This window comes from Eleginops maclovinus, chromosome 19 (assembly GCF_036324505.1).
Source record: "Eleginops maclovinus isolate JMC-PN-2008 ecotype Puerto Natales chromosome 19, JC_Emac_rtc_rv5, whole genome shotgun sequence".
NCBI lineage: Eukaryota > Metazoa > Chordata > Actinopteri > Perciformes > Eleginopidae > Eleginops > Eleginops maclovinus.
Window position 1 is genome coordinate 13,317,477 of NC_086367.1, and position 21,027 is coordinate 13,338,503.

Sequence of the window (21,027 nt, forward strand, 5' to 3'; positions counted from 1 at the left end):
CCATGGTATGGTTTTTTGATCAAAATAAAAGAAACTGTTTAGGTTTGACTTTGGAAGAGGACTTTTTTTCACCCAAAGCAAAGCACAGTCATGGTGGTCCTCTACCCCTATGTGCACCCTGTAAACATGACCTTAATCAGCCAAATGCAATTCCTGAAAATCCAGGAAAGTAAACATACAGTATGCCTTTGTATAGTTCAGAACAGAATATGAACATGATGGGATAAAGACTTCACTTGAGTATTTCAATGTTTTACTTTGTACTTGTACACAACAATTCAGAGGTAAATCATGTACTTTTCAATTGATTTTATATATTAAGTTAGTTTGCAGATTTTGATTAATAATGTGAAATATAAGCAACACTTAAAACCGACTTTTGTTAAACCTAGAGTAACATTCACAACTACCATACTATTTTAAGTATATTTTGGTGACTTCAATTTTGAATGCACTTTAACTTGTAATTTAGTACTTCCACACTGTAGTAGTGCTGCTTTTACTTAAGTAAATAATCTGAGTACTTCTTACAACTCTTGGTTTTAGATCACAGTGAAAGTGTTATTTGGTATGTAGCTCTGTCAGGCTGCCAGTGCGCGTTGTGAGGCATGTGACTGCGCGTGGCCGCGGCGGCCGGAGGAGGAGCCTCTCTCAACGCAACATTGTATCCGCGAGGAGTAACCTCTCTCTCCAGCGTGGCACCGTTTCTACAGAAGAGTAGAGTGGGCTGTTTTAGCGGATGAAAGCTTGAATCTTTGAAAAAATATATACAGTGAGAACTCGTATGCTAAACGCCTGAGGATTTACGGATCTATATCGGTTAATAATCGCGGGATTTTGGTTCATTTCTCGACGGCCCGGATACAGCTTGATACGGATAGAGAGATTCAACTCAGGTCCTTTCGTCCTGACATGGACACAGGAACTGTACCAGAAAAGAAAAGGTAACGCCGATGCTAGCTATTGCTACGCAGCAGGCTATGCTGTTGTTTGAGAGCTGACTTAACAACTTTTTTCTTTATATGCCATTTGATTTCTTCTCTTGGTGTGACATAATGTGATTTATTTCAAGGTTAACTGCTACTTTAGCTTGGATTGTCGAAAAAATGCGCTGTCTGGCGACGCTATTATGGTTAGCTTGATGCTAACAAAGCTGGCTAGCTGTCATGGAACTAGAGCTGTTGACGTTTGTTTACATCTAACTGTATAACTAGCTGATGCAAATTGTCTGTTTATTTTTTGATAAATCTGCTTTTAAATTCATTTGACTTGTTAGGCTTTCGTTTTTACGTCTTCATCTGTGTTGAGACCTCTGAGATTTAACATTGGCTTTATTTACATTTTTTGTAAATATGACACATGTATCCAATTAATAGTACATCACTGGTGGAGTAGTGCTGTGTGTGTTTGTGTTGTGCCAGCATTGATACTGCAAAGCTGCCAGCCTCACGTGAGCAGTGCTGGAGAGAGGTGTGAGGCTTCTGATGAAATATCTAAGGTTGCCTGTTGTTGTCCTTGATTTGAATTTGTCTTTGTGTATTTATTTTTCCAGTTTGGTTAGGGTTTGTGGTTAAGTTCAATTAGAAACGTAATCAAATATGCTTTTCAAATTTTCATGGAAAGTTATAATTTAGTAATAGTTGCATTTACAACGACCTTGACCTCGCTGAACTAGTTTTCTTGCTTTAATCATTTGAAAAGTGCCAAACTATTGTGTTTGTTGCCACTAATTGTCTGGCAGGAAATTGAATTGGCTAATAAAGCATCATTCTAGAGTTTATACACATTTCAATAGAATACCAATTAGATTTTTGGTCACTTCTTTATATAAAATGTAAGTGGTGCAGAGTGGTAGTCATAAAGTTATAGTCATATAGTTGGTTTAATGGATCATCACAAATACAAAGGAGGCTTTGGTCCGATTGATTGATCTGAATTGTCTTGACTAGTTATCATTGAGTAACATATCTCCCAGTTAGGCTGAGTTCACTTTTACTGTAATGGGTAGTTGACCTCTTGGTGTATGTTGACCTACTTCAGTAAAAACAGTCACGAGATTCACTGTGTCACACAAGTCAATTAAAGTGAAGTAAAGTGTCGTTGCGATAACAGATTTACATGATGTGTACAATAAACTGATTAGCTGGAAACAAAGGTCTGCCCATTTTAATAGGTAGCTATCATCCTTTCAGTTTGAATTAATTATGGTGAGAATGTGTGTGAATATGTCAATAATTTGTCTTATTACCCTATGGGCATTACCTGTTGTCAGCAAATTTAGAAAAAAATGGCACTTTATAAAGTTTTAAAAGTTGAACGTCCTGTATAGTTTCAATAAATATTTGCTAGGTTTTTTCCATGCAGAAATTTTAGAGATGTGGTCTGGTTTGATGCAGTTTCAGCCGGCGTCTCTAAGGTTCCCTGGCATTATTTATGTCTCATCTCTTAATCACTAGGGTTTGACGTCAATAGGAGTGGCCAAATGTGGGTAGCGATGCACTGCCTTGCAAATCTGCAGGTGTTGCTTTCTGAAGTTTTGTGAGGACGAGTCAGAACTTGTACCTCTGGGAATTGTTTGTTTGTGTGCAGTATTCTCTTGATGTACTTGTGTGACTGAATACAGAGATGAAGAGAGATTCTTTTTCTCCCTACTTAAACCCTGTTTTCTTTGGATTTTCGTTGTAGCTAAATAGGTTTGCATGTTACTGTGAGAGAAGGTTTTTGCCAGCAAGGTAGCCTATATAAATGAAAACAAGCTGTTTAAACTATCTAAGCTTTAATTATCAGAACTGACTGGAAGTTGCTCTTCACTTGAGGATAAGATGTCAAATCTTGCATTTCTCTTTGCAGTGATACGCCTTTAACATCATATCTCCACACATCATGTCTGCAATATGTGGCACATTAAAAACGTCCTGTTGAATGCATTTACCAGTGCTCAGTGTCCAAAGTGTACCCGAAGACAATAATTCAGTATTTAATCTTTCCTTTTTGCCATTGACTTAATGTCCATACCTTAATTGGATTTATGTTATGTTGCTTTTTAAATTCTAGTCCTCATGGATGATGCCATGGTTCGTCAATAAATAGTAATAATAACTATGAATTATTAAACTACAGTATGATAACAATATGTGACAATTAAATATAACAGACATGCTCAAAGTAAGCCATTTTTAAATAAGATGTACATGTTTTGTGAGACAGGCCTGCTGTAAGTAGCACAGATGAACGTGAACAATCTGATATTGTTGAATTGCCCCCCTCAGCCCTGTCTTTCCCTTGCCAAATTTAGGGAAAAAAACCTTGCATTTGTTTTAAAATGGAAGTAAAACACTTGATCCGATGGAGAATGATTCGTCAAACCTGTTTGCTGAGTCCAACTACCCGATCCTCAATGGAGAGGCTCTTTTTGTTAAGAACGGAGTGTGTAGTGTGGACTTGGTGGGTGTTCAGGCCAAATGTTATCAGTTGTAGTATTATTCTGATGAACTGTGACAATATCAGATGCAACAGCAGATATATTTTGTAGGTGGATAAACAAAAACCTGATTTTGCTTAGCATTTAAACCGGTAATCAGCTGTAACGTATAATTGGACAAAGGCCAGTAACTCCCAAAACTGCAGTAATAGGGACTCAAAAACACGTGGTTTGAACTGAACGAATTGCTAGTTTTTTCCGTTAAATGCTCCTCACTGTTACTTTGTTCTCGCATGACGAAATAATGGCAACCTTAGGTGCACGTACTGGCTTTTCTCTTGGTTGATGATTTATTGAGTAGCTAAACAGAAGGAAATATCTTACAACCTCACTTACTGTTGCTCTTTTATTCCACTTATAAATAGGGTCAGGGTTAGGACGTTGATTTTATTATCCAGTAAAATATTCCGAGCGTGTTTGTAATGCCTGGATGACAGTATACTCTGCTGCTCTTAAAACTGTCCATTCATGTATTTAATTTATGCCCAGGGTTTATTTGTCTGTTTTATTTCCAGTGATACTCTGCATTTCTTCCCATAAAAGGCTAGTTGTGGTGTTACCCTGAAGTGGATTATATAATAGATAAGACAGTGTTTACTATCACACTGCACAGCACTGACAGATAGGAATTACATTAACAGGTCAGCCCCTAGTGACAAAACACACAAGCAACTCTGGCAGTATTGTCTAAGCCACATCATTTTAACCTGTTTTGTTTTCAAATGTATCCCCAATTCACTTCACAACTCAACATTTACATTTTGTTTACATAACAACAATCATTCTTATCAGAGAAAAAAAGATGTCCAATTGCATCAATGATTGAGAAAAATGTGACCATGAAAGCACTGAGGCATATCCCAGGACTGCTAGGCATGCATGACCACGTGCATTAATAAGGTTATGTAACGCTGGCCTCCATGCACATTGTTTTAACATCAAGGCAACTGATTTGTTTTCTTTGTATGTTTCATGGAATAAATTACGAGCATTTTTCTTCCATGTTTGAAAACAGATGGTGTGTGTCAGCGCAAGGGAACAATTTAACCTTACAGCCTGATTAAGTGCATAACTATTTGCTGGGTTATTGGGATCGTTCTGTCCCAGGGCTGTGTTGGATACATTTGATACTGTAAAGGGGTTTAGGCTTTTATCTACATTCTGCATTATGATCTGCACGTGTGAATAGGTTTCCTACCTCTCTGAATTGTTGGTAGTGTGGTAATAACACAAGTAGGCTTAGTAAATGTCCCTCCTCTGTCCCTTTACTCAGCAGGGGTATATTGCAGTGGACTATAACAGACTAATTAATTTGACTAGGATTTGCATGAAGGCATGTGACACAATGGCTTGTAGACACTACAACGGAAACTAATTTGTGCCCAGGCTGGTAGAAATCAATCAGCCTTCAGTGGGAGAACAGCCGATTACAATGTGTGAAGTGAGTCTGACATTAGAGCATCAGAAGCGTAGCCAGTGGCTTTAGCGAGAGGACTTTCCCAGTGGGCCTGTGTGCAGCGGCTGGTTAATCATTGGTGATACATTTCCCTCTGACACATTAACTTCTGTACTCGAATTTAGGTTGGAGGTGATATTGTTAAAGTAAGGGCCACAGTCTGTTTGCATTGCTCTGCGATCACATTTCAAAGGGTCTCGATATTCTGGCCCCTGGGATTGACAGGAGATATTGTCAATATTTGTGTGTGGTCCTGCCAAATGTGTAAACATATGGATGAATGTATACACCTTTGGCTGTATTTGCAGTCTGGGTTGAAACTTGTTTATATTAAAGTAAACATTAACAAGTTTTAGAGGAGGGGGAGGATTGTATGCACAACCGTGAACCTCAATTTGGTAAAGTATTTTCCGTAGGCCTTTGTCATCAAATATGGATTAGATGAACAAAGAACGTCTATTGTGGTTGGGCCAAGATCCAACAAGGGTTAAGTGGTAACATCTTTGAGTTTGTTTTTATTAAAGTTGAAGGTGATTTCTATTTCAATCTGCACAGCACGCTCAGCTTATCACTTATTTCAAGGCTGTTTTTGTTTCTTGGTTGGAAGAAACGTGGACTATGGAAGAGCTAGTGGCCTGGATTCTGAGGTGCTCCACAGGCCTAAGATGAACCCATAGATTTAGGAGAAGAGTTAAATCACATGACCAATATTTGGTATTTGATCTGTAATGCTATGTAAAGTTTTGATCCAAAACCAAACACTCCCTATCCTTCTCTACCCTATGAAACATCTCTCTGTTACCCTGCCAGACAATTTGATATGCAGGAGGCTACATTTCTTGTTAGAGAGCCTTAAATAACAGCATGGCCTTGGCCATCGCTGTAAGTACACAACAGATCAATTTCAATTAGGTGTACATTTCAAAGCCAAGGACTTTTGAACTGCCATCCATTTTGTGTTTGATGCTGCTCCATTCTCTAAATGCATTTGGGGTTACGAGGTCATGTTTGTGAGAGAGAGATAATGGCAGCAGCAGTCATGTTGACTATTGCTATTATGTTGCACATTTAGCCCGTCTATTTATGTTGCCAGTCATTAGAGCTTCACACATGCCCACTCATTCAAATAAAAACTCAATGAGTGCTATGCTTGAAAGTCAAGGTTTTTCCATATTGAGAAATACATTAAAAAACATCAGCATCTGAAAAAGTAACTTAACAATTCATTATGTCCTTTTAAAGTCTGCCTCTTTTTTCTTTTTCGAATACTGCCAAGTCTTAAGAGCTTGTTTACAGTGTGTTGAGAGTCCATTAGCCAGACCTTGGATTAATGCCTGGATGAACGCTTTATCTCAATATATTGATATTTGCAGTGATCAAAATCCCAGCTTGCGTGATAACCACTTCGCATAAAGACCATGATATTTCACTCTGTGATTTTTTTTGGCTCTTCGCACTGTTATTGGTGTCTTTCGTGTTAAGTTCTAATGAATGTTGTAAATACTTTCAGTGGTTATTTATATCTGAAATATGTTGTAATGTTTTTACTGAAAGCAGTATAAAGGCTGAACTTGTTACTCTTCAATATCAGTTAATTTATTGGCAATTAATATAGTTATCCAGTATTCACGTCAAATGATGTGTGTGGTGTGTGTGTGTGTAGTCGTCACTGAGTCTGTGTTAGTATTATCATTCTCCTCCCTGTGGATTCTTTCGGCCGGACTCATAAATGTCAGGATGATTGGTGTGGCACTGTAGCTCGACTGTGCAGCAAGAGAGAGACAGGAGGGTCTGTGCTCGGCCCCCAGCCAATCACTCTGAGGGGGCCGACTCCATTTCTTTTGGGTTGCAGCCAATAAGACAGTTGCAGATAGCCATGTATGTAAATGAGTCTGATGGGGGTCCAGGCGGCTGCTTGGCTGAGAGCTTGCTTGTTGCGGACTCCAGCTGCTGCCGCTGCCTCTGTGACAGGCCAGTGGCCGAGCAGCTCCACACACTCAGTCGGGATGTCAGGTCTTGTAGTGTGCATAGTGGGATCAAAAGCAGTGTGTGGCCAAGCTGTGGCTGACCAACCTCTTGTCTCCCGTAGGGTGAGCTCGGAGCGGAGGAAGGAGAAGTCCAGGGATGCAGCGCGTAGCCGGCGCGGGAAGGAGTCGGAGGTGTTCTACGAGCTGGCCCAGCAGCTGCCCCTGCCCCACAGCGTCAGCTCCAGCCTGGACAAGGCCTCCATCATGAGGCTCATCATCAGCTACCTGCGCATGAGGAAACTGCTCAGTACTGGTCAGTATCTGTTGTTGTTCCTGTCAGGAATCCATTTAAACTTGGGGCACAAGCTATTGAAAAAAAGATTATTTTGGAATTACATTGATAATTTCATTCTGTAATCATAGAGGCATCCTGAGAGTGGACCACTTTTATAAAGGTGCCAGTTACTACATTTTAATTGTGGCTTTTCCCCACTGGGAAAAGCCACAATTAAAGCTATGTCACGATCAAAGGAAAAAAGCAAGCACAAACAAAACACTGAGTCAGCTGTTTTAAGAAATCGACTCAGGGATACATACGCTCAATATAGATCTCTTTGCAGATATACCTGTGGGTCGTGTGTTTTCTGTGTGTCGCAGGGTCCTGCTTTGCAAACATATAAAGACTTTTCATGTGACTTACCTTTCGTTATTTTCTTTCCATACCTTCCTATCCCTCCCCTCTATGTTATCTCCTCCAGAAGAGCCAATGGCAGAGGAGGAAACAGATCTGGATGCACAGCTCAACGGCTCCTACCTAAAGGCGTTGGAGGGCTTTCTCATGGTGCTGTCTGAAGACGGAGATATGATCTATCTCTCAGAGAATGTCAACAAGTGCCTGGGGCTGGCACAGGTTGGTCCGATTTGACCTGCTGTGTGTCAACAATAAAGAGACCACAGAGGAAAGAGTATAAGATTGATGGAAAATGGAGTCAGACGCAGAAAATAAAATATGGTTAATGTTAACGTTATGTAAGTTTTTTTACAAAAACTGTTCAATTAACAGAATAATACACATTAGGTCTTTAATTGAAAACGTTTTACATGTTCTTGGTAAAAAGAGTAACGCTCTCACTCTCTCTGCTGCAGTTTGACCTGACTGGACACAGTGTGTTTGACTACATACATCCCTGTGACCAGGAGGAGCTGAGGGAGATGCTGGTCTACAAAACAGGTGAGGGATAGAAACAGTTAGCTGCGTCGCATCATAACAACTCACTAAATCAGACACTCAGAAGCTCTCTGTCAGTGACCCAGTCAGCAGCACTTTATAAAAGAATCTGTTATCAGAGCATAACTGAGAACGCATTGCTTTTCTGCGGGGCCCTTTAGCACGCTGATATTATCTCTGCTACCACAGCTGGGTACTCCACTTCCTTTTTTTTCACATTGCTTAATGTTTCCTGAGAATGCAAATTTGAACTGTTGGCAATTTGAACTAAAAAACCTGTAATGGAGTCAGTCATCATTTCTTCCTGTTGGTGTGATTTCAGGCTCTAAAAAAACCAAGGAACCAAACACAGCACGCAGCTTCTTCCTCCGGGTGAAATGCACTCTCACAAGCAGGGGCCGCACTGTTAATGTCAAATCGGCTACATGGAAGGTAAGGCCCAAGTGGATTCAGTGAGAAAATGCTTTCAGAAATGTTGAAAACAAGTAGAGTAATACAAATGAATTTGGTCAGAGGAATTCCTTCCATTAACACTTTGATTAGTCTACAATGTGTAAGTATGTTTATCAACACAGGCCATGTTAGTGAAGCTTATCAAACTTCATTAAACCACAGTCTGACTCAAAAGTAGTTAATATTATCTTTCTGAATATCTTATTTAACTTTCATCAATGACCTGAATGGCTCCCTTCAGGGTTGTAGAGCATACCAAATCACGAGGCTGAATAATGACAGCTATTGTGTTTAAATGCCCCTTCCCACTCGCAGCCTTTAAAAGAGCAACTCAACACATACTAATATTTTATTTTAGAAGTATTTTCAAAACATTTTCATGTAAAAGTTGTATCTGAATAATGGGAAAGAGTTAGAATACTGAAGTTTAGATGCAGAAACTAGAGTAGCGGATGTTTAAGTCAGCAGTAATCCAATAACCCTAATGTGCAAAGGAAATTAGAACATTATACTAGTCCTAATACAAATGAAACCATTAGTCTACTGTTTCACATAGATATATAGGAAATGTGCGTTCATCTGAACCGGTAATTGACTGATTCGAAATACTGTTAATTATGGAAACTCAAATGATTAACCAACCATTAATAAATGCACTTAAAGACTAATCTTCACCTATTTGCAAAGCCCTTTCCACAAATGGATCTCGGAGGGCTCCTTAAATGTCTTTCACATGTTGAATTTCCTCCTTCACAAAGTAAAGTATGGAGAAATTAAAAAGAAAACTCAAAATGTGTAGGCTAAATATTAAGGGGACATAACTGAGGAGATTTCAAAGCACCCTGTATTTTAATGTATTTATTTATCCAGGAAAACTGTTAACCCTTAGCAGGATCTGGAAACAGTCATTTAAAATTGCAATGACCCTCCTGTTGTGGCTCTCCAGGTGCTCCACTGCTCAGGTCATGTCCGTGTGTATGACGGCTGCACTGAGGAGACTCCCACTGGGCACAAGGAGCCCCCTGTCCCCTACCTGGTTCTGATCTGCGACCCCATCCAACACCCCTCCAACATCGAGGTCCCTCTGGACACCAAGACATTTCTCAGCCGCCACACAATGGACATGAAGTTCACATATTGTGACGAAAGGTGCGTTGGCCCCCTCTGAGTTAATAATTCAGAGCTGAACATGAATTGATTCAGCTTCTTCAGCCACCTGTGTACTTTTCATTGGGTATTGTTGCCAAAGCTCTCACTAACACGGTCACACAGCACCACTTAGTGTTCAGTGGAGATGCTGCAGAAGCCAAGAGTGTGTCAGAGGAAGAAATAATCATGGTTTTTTTTGCCTGTCCAGGATCACTGAGCTGATGGGTTATGACCCGGAGGACCTGTTGAACCGCTCTGTGTATGAGTACTATCATGCTATGGACTCAGACCATCTTACCAAGACTCACCACAACTGTAAGCATTAACAACATGAGTGCATTGAATGAAATCTTGCTCTTAAATTCACAACAAACTGTTATTTTTGCTAAACCGTTTAACCAATGTCTGAATCTATACTCTTACTTACTTATCCTCCCTTTTTGGCGCTCTTAGTGTTTGCAAAGGGCCAAGTGAGCACAGGCCAGTACCGGATGTTGGCTAAACGAGGAGGCTTTGTGTGGGTGGAAACACAAGCCACTGTCATCTACAACAACAAGAACTCCCAGCCACAGTGCGTCGTCTGTGTCAACTTTGTGCTCAGGTACTTTAAAGGCTCTTTGAACTGTATTTCAGAAGAGATTGTAATGAAGTCAGGTTGTTGTGTTTGGTTTCAAGTGAAGTGAAATAGCTGGAGACCTGGCTTGTACAAAACATATTACTATAATTATATTTTCAGAGCCTTTACAAAAACACTCAGTGAACCTAATCCTAACATAACTGTGTTACAGTGGCATCCAGGAGGAGAAACTGGTCTTGTCTTTGGAGCAGATCGAGGATGTGAAGCCAGTGAAGGAGGAGGAGGAGCCGCAGGCGGAAGTAGAGGTTGTGGTGGAGATCAGCGAGGTCGAAATGTCCCCGGCTCCGTCGGAGGTGGAGGAGAAAGGTCCTGAGCTGGATGTTATCAAACTGTTCACTCAAGCGGCAGAGGCCCAGCCTTTTGTGAGCCTGTATGACCAGCTGAAGGAAGAACCAGAGGCCCTCACCCTGCTTGCCCCAGCTGCTGGAGACACCATCATCTCCCTGGACTTCAGCTGCCCTGGTTCGTGGCCTCATTTACATACAAACACACACTCACCCCTCGTCCACACCACAAACAAATCAGACACATTATTCACTCGATTCACTAAAAGTGCATCATCCGTGTTGATATGAAAACAGATCAGGCCTTCCCACACATTTAAAAAAAATAGCTGGTCGCTTTGGAGTAGCTTGAATGCTGTTGTTACGTAAGCATTATGCTAGTCTAGTTTATACACTGGATGATTGATTCTAACCTCCCTCTGCTTTCTGATACAGATTCAGAGATCCAGCTGCTGAAGGAGGTCCCTCTCTACAACGATGTAATGCTTCCCTCCACCAGTGACAAGCTGGCTCTGCCTCTTTCCCCTCTGCCGCCGTGCGAGCCTCTCCATGTCACCACCATCAGCTCTGAGGCTGCCAAAACTGAGAGTTTTGCTCCAGCTCAGTCCAGCACCTCGCCCAGCCTCAGATCAGCAGAGGTCAGATAGTCAATTATTGTCACACACTTTTTCTCCACTTACTGTTATATGAGTTGATGGTAATATAAGCAAAAGAGACATTATGCATGGAAGAGTGTAGCTATAAACTCATGTTGTTATCTTGCTAAAACTGTTAACAAGTATTAACAACTAACGTGATTTTCAAGGCCTTCAAAGGGCTTGAGTTTTACTTTTTGTAGCCGTATGAACCCTTACGAATAAGTACTGAGAAGTGAATGACCTTTGACTTCTCTACTCTTTAGGCTGGCAGTCCTCTGGACTTTTGTTTCCCCATGGACTCAGAGATGAAATCAGATTCCAAACTAGACTTGGTGGAGAAATTGTTTGCCATTGATACAGATCCCAAGAACCCCTTCACCACACAGGTAAAACTGCCAGGAGATACTGTGATTTTTTACTGTATTGAAATCATTTAAATAAAACAGTAAAAAGTTTTCTGCCTTCTGATTCTTTCATTTTTTTTCTCCGATGAAGGCAATGGAAGACCTGGAGATGTTAGCTCCCTACATCCCCATGGACGATGACTTCCAGCTGCGCAGTCTGACCCCAGAGGAGCCTCTATCCTGTGTGCTCGTCAAATCCCTGCAGAGCTCTCCACTCCACCTCACACAGGACATCCAGAGCTATCCCAGCTCCCCAGTCAGTGCGCCAGGCAGTCGCACAGCTTCCCCAGCACTTCTCAGGGCCCCTCAAACGGCCCCCAATATTGCTATGAGGTAAATCCCCAAAATGCACCATATGTATTGTTTTATAATGCTTCTTTGTGTTTAATAATCTCCATCACTGTGCTGCAGGACCCCACAGCTGGACAAAGAAGTCTCGCTCAGGACCCTGGCAGCCCAGAATGCACAGCGCAAAAGAAAAATGGGTGACATGAAAGACATTATTGGACAGGTAAGGCCTCAACATTAAATTGTGTTTTTCATTGAACCTTCTTTATGTGTACGGATGGAGAGTTTGATTGTCTTTTTTTATGATCTTCCTAGGGAACTTTACCCCAGGAACAAGTGGAGCAGGGCAAAAAGCTGAAGGCCTCAGAGTCAGGAACAACCAGGACCATACTGCTGCTGCCTTCAGGTGATTAAACCAGATCTGAGATAAATACTTAAGTCCAAGGAGCAACTTAAGGCTTCTATACAGCAGTCCAAGCACTGAACACTAACAGAATCCTAACTCTTTAATATATTGTTCTTCCTTAGACTTGGCGAGTCGTCTGCTGGGCAGCACATCAGAGAACACCAGTTCTCTTTTCAGCCTGCCACAGCTCACCCGCTACGACTGCGAGGTCAACGCGCCCTTGCAGGGTCGTCAGTACCTGCTGCAAGGAGAGGAGCTGCTGCGCGCTCTAGACCATGTCAATCTAATATAACGTAAATTGGAGTCTCTGCCCACTGCTGGACTAGGCTGGACACTACAATTTTCCCTCATATTGTCACTCCCTCTGCGTGACCCTTAATGTCCCCCCCACTGCCCCTTATTTATGTATCTGTATGAGTTTGACTATAGTCTGCTGTTCGTGCACCCATTTGATATCTGCAGCATTCCACCATGACAAACACCATGGCAGCATCTGGGTTTTGGTGCAAGGGTTTCAGGCATCACAAGATGTCCAAATGTCGTTTTTATTGTTTTTGTTTTTCCTCTCTTCCCGGGGAGTCTCTCAGCACACAACGCCTCGACAGATGACCCTTTTTCCAGCAGGTCACCATCCTGGCACTACTGCCAGCAGTGTATTGTAAGCTTCAGTCGCACAATTTATATTTTCTTAAAAAGAAAAATATTACCAGCAATATATATTAAGCCTTTTTAAAGTCGTTTTAATGGGATTTGAACCATTTTATTTTTCCTCCCATACTTGTATGTTGTAGTACTCGTACTTAACAAGATGTCTTTAGTCCAGAAAGTATGAACATATTTTTTAAACCGTAGGTGGTTTGAATGTTATCTCCATTTAATAGCTATCACTTTTTGAGCTTAATGCATTTAATTGTGTAGCAGTCCAGTTCATGTCACTTTATTACTTTACTGTAAGTGTGTGTTACTGTACATTTACCAGGGAAAATTGAATTTACTCAGTTTGGCTTCACAGCTTTGACTCTTAGTCTCAACTGAAATCTGAGAGTAACCGCCTCACTTTTGTTTTAGATTGCTTCTCATCATGAAGAATTGGCATTTTTTTCTCTAACATGAAGTGAATTCATGTTTTTAGTTTTTACTGTGTGTGACATACTCAAACCAGTATGTTAAAATAATTGGGATATTCATATTTTACTTGTGTGATTATCATATTAGCACTTGTGAGCGGTCAAACTTGTTGGCTCAGTTTAATGGTAGTCAGTTTAATACCATTGATCCATGCCATATTATTGGGTCACTCATGCTTCTTGTTGCCGTCGAACATTAAATGGCTTTAATAAAGTATATCGTTTCAGATTCCTTTACTTGCAGTTCACAAACACTGTATTTTTATACATGATAAGTTTAGGCACTTTGCCAAGAAGAAACATTTTCTAGAGGTAGAAAACATATACGTGTACTCTGAGAAGACTGAGCTTCAGGCAATTCATACTTTCATTTGCAGTAACTAAATATTTAACAAAAGTCCTCAAATACTAGAGCTCAACATCAAACATTAAAACATGTAATACTCTGTCTCTCAGGAAATTAAAGCATCACTCTGTGAACTCTGGAGTAATTTGCAGTCGAAGCAACTTGTTTCCTCTCCGCACCACCATGGTGATTTCGTCGCTGCTGCGAACAGCCTGGTAGATCTCCTCTGAGGTGTTCACCTTCACTCCATTAATCTCTAACACGACATCGCCTGGTACCATGCCAGCTCTGAAACAAGGACCACAGTATTGTGGGTTGGCATTGGCAACAACATATACATGCTTAATTCATTGCCTACCATAGAAAACATTACAAAGAACGACCTCCAACCATGGATAATCAGCATATGCATAAATCAAAATTACTTTTATTTACGGAAACGTTCAAGATTTTTTATAATTCCATGAGTTTTTCAGTTCTTGAATATACTTATCTAGGTTTTCCATAAGGATGGGAACCCTCCCAAAACTACTAGAGCAAGAAATGTACGAAATATACATCCACAGTCACTTGGTCTGCTTACCTGTCGGACGGGGAGCCCATGATTACTCTGTGAATCAAGATGCCGTGTGTCACGTCAGGGAAGGATGGGTCTCTCAACTTCAACTCTGCGATGATGCTGGAACAAATTGAAAAACAGACACTTATCAGTTTGGACCCAGATCTGTCAGTTCTGTTGTAACTGCTCTCTACTAGTGTTGCACGATGTACCGATACTTCAAAAGCACCGCGATTCTTGGAAATTAAAAATGTCACGATTCCTAAATTTATTAGTATCGATACTTCTAGAATGTCCGTGTTCCATATTTGTAAGAGACATATTTCATGTTGGTGTGTGCAACGCACGCTCGAGTGCCTCCCTATGGACGTCCGTGTTTTTTCTCCTCACGCACGCAGCAAGAGGCTGCACTGCTGCTGTCATTTAACAAACACTACAGAGAGATGGCTGCATGTGCGAGTGATACTGTGGCCGCCGGTCCACGGCTGGTTGATAAAGATGACGCGAGGAGTGAGATATGGAGGTACTTTGCCTACCTTGCTGACAGTGAGGGCAAAGCTACCGATATGTCGAGACCTGTTTGTCGTAAGTGCTACAAACAATTGCAAACTAAGGGAGCCAACACCTCGAACCTGGCGAAACACTTGGCCGACAAGCACGCCGAGTTGCACAAGGAGTTTAAAGACCGACAGGTTAGTATGTGAAATATAACATGTATCATCACGTTCATGAACTTCATGCCCTTAAAACAAGTCAAATGAGAAGGCTATAGTTTATTTTGTGACAAGTCACTGTTTTGCACCACCGTAGTTTGACCAGGCTATCTACAGAAATAGCAGGCTAACTATGGGCATTATCCTCATGGCTAACCACAATAGCCTGCCTAACGCTAGTTCAGCATCTTTCTTTGAAAACGCAACTTTCATAGATGACGTAAATAATTCGCAAGCTGCTAAAATAAAGCATACAAAACATCAGCTAAAATGATCTATAGCCTTTATTAGCCTATATGATAAAAATCACAGCATGTGCATGTTTGTCAGTGATTTATTTAGCCTGTATTGGGTTACAGCATTTAAAGAGCATGAACCTGCTGTACGCAAAGGAGGTGTAGGCCTATATGAAACCTTTGCCTTGTAAGAAATTATGGACTCAAATATAAAGTTAACCATCAAAGAAATCAGACATTGAAGTACAGGAAACGCCTATATTAATCCATGTCACAGTTTAAACAACATTAGGTTAACTCATTATATCCTATGAATAATGGTAATGTTATGGTTAAGTGAATGTTAGCAATTATCACTACCACTGCATAGAGATGTTAAGTTAGTCACAAGTTATTGTTACTATCACACATAAACTATTTAGGTCCTCCGTTATGACACATTTATCACCATCATATTTTAAATATTTCCATTTTCTTCTGCTACAGCGGTCTGCAGCTATGGGCTCTGGAAGAGCAACTCCTCAAAGGCAGCAGCCAACCCAGCAGCCAACCCTCCAAGCTATGTTTGAGCAGCACAACAAGTACCCCAGGGAGTCCAAGGAGGTAAAACGGCTTAACAGGGCAGTAGCAGAATTCATCTGTCTGGATCAAGTGCCAGTTTATATAGTGGAAAAAGCTGGGTTTAGAAACCTTATGCAAAATCTCGACAAAAGGTATGACGTCCCATCCAGGAATTTTTTCATGTACAATGAAATTCCCAAGATGTACAATGAAACAAGAGCGATAATCAGTGCCCAACTTAGTCACACACCGAATACATTTTTCTCCTGCACCACTGATCTCTGGACCAGCAGAACTGTGGACACTTACATGGCAGTAACACTCCAGTTCATTACACAGTCCTGGGAGATGCAGTCCTGGTGTTTAGGGTGCTCTGCATTGTATTCTGATCACACAGCCGACACTCTAAAGGAAACCCTGGAGGAAATTATCACAGATTCCTGGGGGCTAGACATGGCCAATATGGCTGGAATGACAACAGATAATGCGTCAAACAACCGCAAAGCTTTCAGTGAATACACCTGGATACCCTGTTTCGGGCACAATCTGCATTTGGCAGTGAACAAAGCCATAGATATTGATCGTGTGGCAAGCTGTCTGTCCAGGCTCCGTAAGACTGTGTCAGGCTTCTCCAGATCAAACAAGATGTCTAGACTGTTCAAAGACAAACAAAAGTCTTTAAAACTGCCACAACATACATTAATCCATGATGAGCCCACCCGATGGGGTTCCACCTATGACATGGTGGAACGATTTTGTGAGCAGCAGCAAGCTGTCTCTGCGGTTCTGGCTGAGGACCGGAAGAAGTGGCACCTGATGCCCAGAGACACAGACATGACCACTATAGAAATAGTGAGGGATGTCTTGGCTCCACTCAGTGACTTCACTGATGCCCTGAGTGGAGAGAAAGAAACCACCATATCATCAGTCCTGCCACTGATGTGGAAAATCAAAGCCTGCCTAATAGAAGAGGAAGGCGACCGCCCCTTGGCCATAGAAATGAAGAACAAAATTAGAGGAGATTTTGAGAAAAGGTACGATGACCACAACCTGCAGATGACCCTAAACACCTCTACGTTCCTTGATCCGAGATTTAAAGATACTTTTGTAACAATGGAGGAGGATATCAAGAGGGAGCTGCTCCTTAAATCTGAGGCCGTTCAGCTTCCACCCCACAGTCCAGTGGACCCTAGAGGAACAGGTGCTGCACCAAAGAGGAATAAGAGAGACTTAAAAAGTTTGCTCTGCACCATAACCACAGAGAAGAAAGGGGCAGATAATTCTGAAACGAGGCACCATTCTCCCACACCTGCAACACCCACAGATAGACGACTAAATGTTGAGTTTCTTGAATACAAACAATTGAGAGAAATCAGCCCTGCAGAGGATCCCCTGGCCTGGTGGAGTCAACATGAGGCACAACTGCCCATCCTGGCACACTTTGCAAAGAACTATCTTTGCATTGCAGCATCAAGTTGTGCTTCAGAGCGAGTCTTCAGCACATCTGGAAATATCTGTAGCCCAAGACGTTCCAGGCTGACTGAAGAACATTTAGACATGCTAGTGTTCTTGGCCAAGAACTTAAATAAGTGTAAGAAATGAATATCTGCTGGCCATTCTAGGGCTAATGCTCTTAAGAGACTCAGTTTTGAGTATAAGAGATGCTGCAGCTAAATTGTATTTGTTTTTTTAAACTCAGTTGTGAGTATAAGAGATGATGCAGCTAAATTTTATTTGTTTTTTTAAACTCAGTTGTGAGTATAAGAGATAATGCAGCTACATTTTATTTGTTTTTTTAAATTGAATGCCATTGCTTTAATTTGTTATTTATGTTTATTACTGGTAACGCTTGTGTTTCTTATGACTGAGATAATGCTGCTAAATTTATTTATTTTTTTACCTTGAGTGTCATTGCTCTAATTTATTTTTTATATTTTGATATTTCATATTTTGTTCAAATGTTTAATATATCTGCTGTTCATATGTTCATTTATTAGTGTGTTATGATAAGAATGTTGCCCCAGTTTTAAAATAAAGCACATCAATGATATTTGAGAGTGTTTCTCCCTTTTCAGGAAAAGTATCGAAAAAGTATCGGAATCGCAATTCTTGACTTGGTATCGGTATCGAAACAATAATTTTGGTATCGTGACAACACTACTCTCTACTACGTTTTTCTGCAGCCATTCCTGCCTGTTAAGCAATTACCTCGGTGTCAGGGTCAGCATCATCACACCAATGTACCGCCGCTTCTTTTCTGACTCACCAAACCAAGAATCTGTAAGAAGATTTACAAAAAACAGGAAGTGTAAAAGCTGTTTTCTTTCTAAAGAGGAAACAGTTGACTGCTGCAGAGAATATTTTGGACAGAAAGAGGGTAGGAAGATTCAGATTCTTACTCTTCTTTTTTGAAGCTTGATCCAGAAAAAGTTGCAGGCGGTCAGATGGAATTGCAAAGGAGATTCCTGCAGTGACCTTCATCGTGTTTATACCAATGACTTCACCATCCTAATTACAGGAGAGATAACACATTCAGATAGCATGTTATGACTATCAAAGCCCAGTTAGGTTAATAAACTTGTGCAGTTTTATTGAAAGGGAGGTTTTTTCAAGTTGCTAGGCAGCATTTAAAAGGTTATACTAATAACACATCATCCCCAAACTTAGTTAACAAACCCAGTGACAATAAAAAAGGAACCCGAATGCAATGAAAATAAAGAGGGTTCTTTCATGTAGCATTAGCTGTCACAACACTACGTTTAAAAAACTTAAAGTAAAATGCCCGGCGCATTCAAGCTTAACAAACGAGAGCCACAAACAGAACTGGTATGGTGACATTTGAATGTGATGATACACAGTTAAAACATATCAGTGACTCACCAAGTTAATCAGGGGACCTCCAGAATTTCCAAACTGCAAGACAGAAAAATCAAAGCATGACGTAAATATGAGACATTTCTGAGTCACAGTACATCCTGTAAACAAACTTGGGTTTTTCATGACCCATTGCTCCTAACATTTATGTGTCTGTCTGTTCATCAGGATAACATGCAGTCAAAGCAATATGATTTTGTGTACATTTCTATCCTTTTAGTACAATTAGAGAAGGAAACTCACATCAATCGCTGCATCAGTCTGGATGTAGTCCATGTTGGAGTTGGATAGGCCCAGCTCCTTACTGCCTCTCTGTACTGAGCTGACGATTCCTGACGTGATTGTGTTCCTTAAAGCAAACGGGCTCCCCATGGCAACCACAAACTCTCCTTGTCGAATATCAGACGACCGACCAAGGCTGAGCGTTGGTAAAGGATTCTGTATGTAGGGTCAGATGGAGAGATAGCAATTCATAAGCACATCCAAACTGCTTGTAGCACTTTTGTACATTAAGGGAATAGAGCTTACTATTTTATCAATTCCCGATGTTTCTTATTGAAAAGCGGCGATCATGCAAGTGTCCTGCCTTATTACAAAAATATTGGATCACCCTTTAGATAGTAATGCTTTTGAAAGGCTAAAACATAGTATTGATACGTATGAATTAGCACCTTGTTATTCTCAGGCAAAGATGAAGTCTCTCCTCAGAGATGGTACAGGAGGTTTAATTGAGACTATATAACTGAAAACATAAAAGTGCAATGATCTGACGTACCTTATGATCTCGACCATTAGACTGAATTATGTATAAAAATGTGTCAAAATCATGGTAATACCGAGTGCAACTATCTAAATAGCAGAAAAATTGGTGTTGTTTTCTTGTGTTCTTTCTCTTAACTGTCATTACTCTCTGATCCTGTCTGTTACAGTGATGTAAGCACGTCCACCTCGTTCACCTCCTAGGCCCTGCTGTGGTGTCCTTGAGCAAGGCACCAGACACCTCCAATCCCCCCTCTCCATTGCTCCCCGGGCACTGCACATTAGCTGCCCACTGCTCCTAGCACTAGGATGGGTTAAATGCAGGGGACAAATTTCACTGTGTGCTCTGCTGTGTGCATGTATGTGACTAATAAAGAGGGTCTCATCCTCTGATTCTATCTATCTGTCCAGTGAGGTACATCATAAATAACGGTGATCTTTAAGCAGTTGTTTACCCTTGCGGTGATTTTGATGGTGGCAATATCTGCTGCTGGATCAACATCTTGCACAGTGGCATTGTACGTGTCCCCGTTCGTGAGCTTTACACGGACTCCTCTCTTGTTGGCCACAACATGAGCATTGGTGACGATGAGACCATCACTGCTGATGATGAAACCAGAGCCATTTGACACTGGGACTTCTCTACCTGAAAAAGGGTGTCTGTAAAACAGTAAAGAAAAAGTGTATTCATTCAGCCTGGAAAGTACACTCAGAATAAGTTAATTTGCACAGAGAGAGGAATACAACACATTATTTTAGCAGTAACAACCATTACTCGACTCACCTGCCCAAGATTTCAATGTACACGACAGCTGGGTTGGACTTTTCCACCACATCTGCAATAAAGTTGTATTTATATCGGGGGCTGTCGGGTTTAAAGGGAGAGGCACAGTGGGCTGATGGCAGGATGAGCTCAAGAAACCGCCCCGATAAAGACACTCTTCCGTCCTCTACTTGTTCATCTTTTTTACTGTCCAGAAGAGCCACAGCGCAGAGTCCCAGCCCCACAGAGACTGACTTCAGCAGGGTAGAGCTGCTGCTGTCCTGGCCGCTTCTCCTGTCCCGCTCTACACCGGGTCTCCTGTCCAGGTCGCCCTCTCTGCGGTGACATGTCCCCACAGAGGACACCCTGCTCACTGTCCTTTCGGCCAATGAGTTTAATCCCCGGCTGTGACACCGAGTGTGTCTGCTTAGTACTAAGACGAGATTCCTACTGAGTGGCGTTGCTGCCATGTTGCATCACTGAAGTCACACAAACTCAGGAGTTTTCACAAAGCGAAACAAAACTGTAAATCCAAATATATTAAAATAATAGCAGTCCGCTTTGTTTAGATTCTTATAGTTGTACTGATTGTAAAAATTAAAACACAGTACAAATAATTCCTGTGGAGTGCACTGTTATCTTCAACTGAGCAAACTGACAGACAACCACCAGCGACAGCTAAGAAATAAACAACCTTA

General features: G+C 41.2%; 3 protein-coding genes across 4 annotated transcripts; 2 read left to right on the forward strand and 1 right to left on the reverse strand.

Moving 5' to 3' along the window:
• Positions 1 to 661: 661 nt before the first annotated feature.
• On the forward strand, positions 662 to 13,735 carry hif1aa (hypoxia inducible factor 1 subunit alpha a). Of its 2 annotated transcripts, XM_063908767.1 has the most exons (15): positions 662 to 944; positions 7,027 to 7,217; positions 7,663 to 7,814; positions 8,051 to 8,135; positions 8,455 to 8,564; positions 9,532 to 9,734; positions 9,943 to 10,049; positions 10,188 to 10,335; positions 10,523 to 10,833; positions 11,091 to 11,293; positions 11,557 to 11,679; positions 11,789 to 12,030; positions 12,109 to 12,208; positions 12,301 to 12,391; positions 12,514 to 13,735. In XM_063908767.1, the coding sequence occupies exons 1-15, from the start codon at positions 913 to 915 to the stop codon at positions 12,681 to 12,683; spliced, it is 2,268 nt and encodes a 755-aa protein (XP_063764837.1). In that variant the 5' UTR covers positions 662 to 912; the 3' UTR covers positions 12,684 to 13,735. The 2 variants fall into 2 exon arrangements, with proteins under 2 accessions (XP_063764837.1, XP_063764838.1); XM_063908768.1 differs by lacking the exons at positions 662 to 944; positions 7,027 to 7,217 and having other exon boundaries at positions 7,695 to 7,933.
• On the reverse strand, positions 13,736 to 21,017 carry LOC134881437 (serine protease HTRA2, mitochondrial-like). The gene is made up of 8 exons (XM_063908771.1): positions 20,351 to 21,017; positions 20,022 to 20,226; positions 19,051 to 19,245; positions 18,814 to 18,846; positions 18,333 to 18,441; positions 18,142 to 18,211; positions 14,448 to 14,543; positions 13,736 to 14,152 (listed from the first exon to the last, which is right to left on the reverse strand). Exons 1-8 carry the CDS (start codon positions 20,797 to 20,799, stop codon positions 13,987 to 13,989), a joined length of 1,323 nt encoding a protein of 440 aa, XP_063764841.1. The 5' UTR covers positions 20,800 to 21,017; the 3' UTR covers positions 13,736 to 13,986.
• LOC134881436 (E3 SUMO-protein ligase ZBED1-like) lies at positions 14,526 to 17,983 on the forward strand. The gene is made up of 2 exons (XM_063908769.1): positions 14,526 to 15,115; positions 15,859 to 17,983. Exons 1-2 carry the CDS (start codon positions 14,750 to 14,752, stop codon positions 17,533 to 17,535), a joined length of 2,043 nt encoding a protein of 680 aa, XP_063764839.1. The 5' UTR covers positions 14,526 to 14,749; the 3' UTR covers positions 17,536 to 17,983.
• Positions 21,018 to 21,027: the final 10 nt, after the last annotated feature.